Source organism: Aphis gossypii, chromosome 1, assembly GCF_020184175.1.
Source record: "Aphis gossypii isolate Hap1 chromosome 1, ASM2018417v2, whole genome shotgun sequence".
NCBI classification, from domain to species: domain Eukaryota; kingdom Metazoa; phylum Arthropoda; class Insecta; order Hemiptera; family Aphididae; genus Aphis; species Aphis gossypii.
In genome coordinates this window covers 34,554,533-34,560,823 of record NC_065530.1, presented here as the reverse complement: position 1 = coordinate 34,560,823, position 6,291 = coordinate 34,554,533, and the positions used below count along the sequence as shown (strand labels likewise).

The window sequence follows — 6,291 nt, the reverse complement described above, 5'->3', positions numbered from 1 at the left end:
TAAGTGCTAGTTTTTTCATTACTCAGAGTTTATTCATTTATACGGTTTGAAGATCAGTTGTCAAGACCAGAGTGGTTCCCACGAAGTAGTATAAGTTGTATACTGAATTGCATTGATTAAAAAAATATATCGGCGAAGGCTTGATTGCATGCTGAGGAGATGGGTAAATCACCGTAATAATAATAATTATGCTACATTTGAATTTAAGGACCAACCATTGTATATTATATACCCAAAATTATTTTAATCGGTGACTATGTATGTATCAGCTTCTATTCTAAGGACATTAAAAAATGTATTTATATTAATTACGCATTTTCAATTAGTTATGACAAATACTGTATGATTAGCTGATTTTTGTCAAATCTTTGCATATTCTACGGGGTGAGTAACAGGAATAACAGAAAAAAGTCAGTTATAACTGTTTATTTTTGTCTATTCTCGTGACCCACACTGTATATTTTACATAATAACAATTAAAAAAAAAAATTATATATTTTTATATATTAATTAATATGTATAAGGGCTCCGATGTCACGTCTGTGATCTTAATTTTTTACTTAACATTATTATTATTTATTTATTTGATAAAAAATTCAACCATTAAAAACTATTGGAATTGGAATTCGTATGATTGTAGTTTAAACGAAATATCCATTAAAATTATTAACACTATGAATAAAATTGTAAAAACTTTTTTTTTTAGAATATATTCATATTAAATTCATAAATCAATATCAACATTTATAACATAAGGGTGGTTTTAAGTAAATATAATAAAATAAAATGTATGCTATATTAAAGTGCACCTATTGTTGTTTATTAAGTGTGTAATATATTATTATATTTTATTGTGTCTATATGATATATTCTTATATTGTATTTATACTATAAATTAATGTAGAATGATGGAATTAATAATGATATTGCATTAACAAGAATTGCTTGAGAGGTTGTTATTAGAGCGAATCTGATTTATTATTTTCTTTAAATTTGTGTGTAAATATAAAATAAATATAGTTAAGTATTTTATTTTGTTTTGTTTTTATGTTATGGCTTTGGGTGTTTGAATGTCTATATGGGTAAAAGTGTAGGACATATACTTACGTTGAAATGTATGTTAAAAACAAATATTGTTTATTTACTAGCATTATTATTTATTACCAGTTTACCAAATACTTACTGATAAAAACTATACTCTACAGTTTTATTTTAATTTTATAAGTATTAGGTGTAAGTACCTATGCATAAACGGTATTTAAAAATCCAGTAGCGGCTATGAGAAAATGGCAAGAAGATATGAAAGAGAATTTTATAGTGTCATAAAAAAAGGGTTTTTATTTTTTTGCAGAAGATTGTCTAAGCGTACACTTTATTTGTGTTATACTTTAAAATATTTTTGTCATGTTGGCCTTTTGACCTTGTAAGCTAAAACACTTTCAAACACTTAACTTTTAGCCGTTTAAATTCAACCGAACGTCTGTTTACAGAAAAAAAATGTTCTGAAATGTGAAATTATCAAAGAAATATAATAAAAAATATAAACAAATAAAGAAAGTGTAGGAAGATGACCGTTCTTTTATTCACTAAAGTTTAAATTTTTATAAAAATATTACATGTCTAATTTTATTTTTAAATTTAATGATATAAAAAAACAAATTAAAGGTAATCGATGTATGCCATCAGGTTTTTAAACAGTTTTAAGCGTTATAATGTTGTACAAACAAAACAAATTTTTAATTTTACAAAATGTAATGAAATATATGTTATTTTTAGACATTATCTAACAGGGTTTATAATTATTTTTTAACTTTTAATTTAATTGTACAATGTTTTTACACTTGATAAAACTATAGTGACACAATCATTTAAATACTTATTGTTAAAAAAAAATCATTCAATTGACAAAAAAATATTACTGTTTTTATAATACTGTATTGTCTTGATGACGAACACTTTGCTCTATATAACGGTCATATAGAACGTCTAAACATGGCCAAGACTTGTTCTTAAAACATTTTTCTTGGAATTTTTCTCCACGAGTTAGTTACCTCAAAAATTATTAAATCACGTAACAAATTATTTATATTTTAATTCCAAACTTTTAGGCGTTTAAAATCAATCACATCGGTTTGCATAAATATCGCCAATGATGATTTGTTATCGTCTACAACACGTTGGTGGTGCGGTGGTGGAACAATAACAAACGTGAATCGTATTTAAGCCATACGATGTCCTATAAAAGCCGACGAATTTAGTTGCACTAGTGGATAAGTACCTATAATGCAAATGAGACGGTTGTTGATAATCAGCGGACAGGACACCTGGGAAGTGGTGAGTACATGACGGTTTGCAGTATGTTAATTTTCAACACAATTGCACTCGCTCTTTATTACATAAACAACAAAAGGTATAATGTTCGAACACAAGACTTGAATAATAATTTCACCAAATATCAATAATAATAATAATAAATCCGAGCACATAATATGTAAATGGTAACGTGAAATTATCGACATATAATGTATAATGTATATATTTATATATATATATATATATATATATTGTTAAAAGATTATAAGCGTATTATACACAACATAATAAACTTACTATAAATTTTAAACAAACAAAAAAAATTCGGCGTGTTATGTATTATATTACCTATAAGGTATTATACAATCTGAATATGTGTTTGTGTGTTCGTCTATTTTTGTGTATTATTATTATTTATATAATTAATTATTATTATTTTTTCACATTTCAGAAATTATAATACTTTTGCTTATTATTATTATTATTATTTTGATTTTACAATTTATTTTCCCTTAGTTGGTAATAATATAATACACATTCTATCACAATAATTACACAGAATTCAAATCTCATAATTTTTAAAGTTTACTAAATAAAATGTACACGATTTAAATGAAATTTTAATTTATACAAGCATAATAACTCTTTAAAATAAAAAATAAATAAATACTTTAAGAACATAACTTTACATTTTTCCCTGAACTACTGTTTTACTGTAAAATAACTGAAGTTCTGCAGTATTTATGGTATTTATAATTAAAATATCTATCTGAGTTATTTTATTCACATTTATTTAATATGTCTTCTTAAAAAGTAAATTTATATTTCAAACAATTCGTGTGTTAATAGGTACTCCAATGAAGAAAAATTTATATTTTTCTTGACCATATTATACGTATATACTATCTAAAAATGTTTTAATACTATAATAATCTGATAATAACTATTATTAATTTGTTGAATTTTGTTGTTCATTTTATAAATCATTGCAAAATTAATTTAAATTCAACACGACTAAAAACAGTCTTGCTATTTAATACTTTATTAAAATATCATTTTTATTTATCTGTTCATCAGTATTATTTTATAAACATTTGGTGAACATTTTTAATAAAGAATTATATTATTTGCTACATCGTACATTTTAAAATCAATAGGTAACTTAACTTAATTCAATATTGAAAATAGCATTTGTGATTATTAAATATATATATATATACATATATATATTTTTAATTTTTTTAAATCTGTATCCATGAGTAATCGGTGCGTCTAATTTCTTATTATTTTCTGCATAGTGCATATTTTGGATATTATATTAAGCTTACTTAAAATTATAAGAAACATATTTTTGTAATATATTTGCATATTTTCAAGAAATGAGTTGCTGAATATTATTTTCCAAATGCGTTTTTCAACATAGAATGGAATATAAAAATAACTAACCGAAAAATTAAAATTGATTGAAAGTATACAATTTTATTACAGTAGTTCAGTGAAAATAAATCAATACCTATACATACGTATTAGAAGCGCAATGCGTATGGATAAATATATATTAAAGTGATTACAACAGAAGACACAGACTACACAAAATCAATTAGGTAATATAACATAAATTTTCACATTCATTACACATTACATCTTTGATCACGTAGTTGTCAAAATACCATCAAAACATTGAAAAATGTTTCCGATATTATATAATTGAAGATAATTACGGTTAAAAACATTTACGTCAAACTCCGGGACGATTTTGTAATATTATTTATTATCAAACCGTGAATTTCAATCTAGTGTTTATTGCGCGATCGTAAAAACAAAAACAGATAATGTATAAATGATTATATATAATATATTATAATGTTTATGTTACAATGAATTATATATTATGTTTTATCGTTTTTGCAGTATTTGACGTTCGGGTGATTACCGTTTAACGTGGACCGAATCGAAAAAGTCTAAACGAATCGGTAAAATTGGGAAAACACAATATTATCATCGTTTTGCGGCTTGGGTACATTTATTGTTTTATAATAATTATAATATATTATTATTATCGACCATCACCGGGGGGGCGGTGCAACTACCGATTTTGCTATATAGGTGTGCCGAGCCGAGCCCAACGAATAATTATTATAATATGTTATCATTAATGTGTTGTCGCGGTCGTGATAAACGTGAGTCACTAGAGGAACGACTCCGACGCCAACGTCTGTTGATTGGAATCTGTGGTCCGCGTGTCGTCCGGCTTGGTAGGGGACGGATGGTGAGGCACGATGTTCGGCTCTCCGGGTATCACGCAATAGTGTGTGGAGTGCTGCGGCTCCGGGTCGCCGTACTGCGAATGGTAAAATTCCTCGCGCATCATGTGGTTCAGCGAGCCGCACTTGAAGTACAGTATTTGCTGGAACGGCCTTCGGAAGTCTCGATTCAGCGTGGCGTAGATCACCTGAATCAATTACCAAAACGGGTATAAGGTATAAAACCATGAACGTTGAACACGGTCGATTAGACATTTAAATAAAAGCCGCAACGGGATTACGGCGTAGGAGTGGTTAAAACACCTCCCGTCGGCATTGCGATTTGGAGAAGGTGGTTGGTTGCGGTAGCGGCGGCCGACGATGAGTTGGGAGAGGGGTCGCGAGTTGTGGTGTTTAAACGATGATATGATGTATACGCGCGCGTGTGTGTAAACGACGGGGGATGACATTCAATTATATAATCAGTTATAGTGAAGTAGGTAGTACGTTTAGTAAAACAAACTTAGTTTTTGAACAATAAAGACGGCTAGAACAATGTGCAAATTATTTATTCGAGTACCCGAAAAACATGAAAATATGCACATGGTTATTTTTCTTTTACGTATTTCTGTGGTTTCACATTTCATAGTAACTATATTTAAATTTTTAAATTCATGACCGTTTCAAATTCTCTACTGTTCAGTGTTCGTGTCTGGAATCGATTCGAAATAGTATCATATTAAGATAAAAGATACGGACTTTACACAAAGTATAAAATATAATACTGTTGGTCACGAATCCATTGCACAACTGCTGAAAGTCTTTACTTAAAATTTACGAGATGTTTTATATTTCATGCGCATTGCACATTATTATTAGAAATTATATTTGTCAACAAATATACATTTTAAAAACGTAAAATCGGGAAATAACTCTAAAAATATACAAAATACATTTACAAAAACGATCTTTTTTTTTGATATTTTATTGATTACATCTTGAAATGAATTTAAAGTTTTCTTAATGTTATACACCGACAACTCCTAGAATAATAATGATAAAAAAAACCGTATAAACGCAAGTCGCAACAACGCGTGAACTTTTAATCGACAACTAAAATCCATTACATTGTTTCCCGTGTGTAGAGAATATATTAATAAACTTTAGCAGATCATACTAATAATACATAGATCGACGACGATGTTAATTATCGTATTTGTGCACAGTGAGATTTCCATTACGATCACATACTTACGTTTCTGTTCGGGTTTTCTACGCGTATAATAGAACACATCAGACGCGTAAAGTAATAGTTAAAGTATGTGAGCAATATCGACTGTCATGTGTAAACTATTGAAGTGTGTATAATAAGAACGGGTTATTATTCCTGCGCTGTAGGTAGATACAGCTTATTCTAAACCTTCGAATCGGAAAAACCATAAGCTTTAATAGATGAAATATTATTCGTATCGCAATATTCCTCACCACCGATAGGTTAGGTAATATTATTGCTCGAGGTTGCATGTCGGAAACGCGGTAAATACCAGGAATTGTTAAGACCGCGGCGATGACGTCGGTAGAACGGAACGCCAAACAGAAACAGCTATGTATAGGTATACATATATAGAAGTTATATAGACGTAAATCGTAGGTATAGTATAGTCGAAAAATTTCGAAACGAGGCTTTACCGTAATTATATGGGATACGGTTGAAACGCTGACAGTTGAAATATCG

At 28.5% G+C, this 6,291-nt stretch overlaps 1 protein-coding gene across 6 annotated transcripts in view; it reads right to left on the bottom strand.

The window, feature by feature from the left end:
* Window positions 1-2,360: 2,360 nt before the first annotated feature.
* The window catches only part of LOC114125176 (5-hydroxytryptamine receptor 1-like), a 203,722-nt gene continuing 199,791 nt past the window's right edge, over window positions 2,361-6,291 (bottom strand). For all 6 annotated transcript variants that reach the window (XM_050207070.1, XM_050207065.1, XM_050207083.1 and 3 more), the window contains one exon: window positions 2,361-4,765. In XM_050207070.1, the coding sequence (XP_050063027.1) occupies window positions 4,502-4,765 (264 nt within the window). In that variant the 3' untranslated portion in view covers window positions 2,361-4,501. The remainder of the gene's footprint in view (window positions 4,766-6,291) is intronic.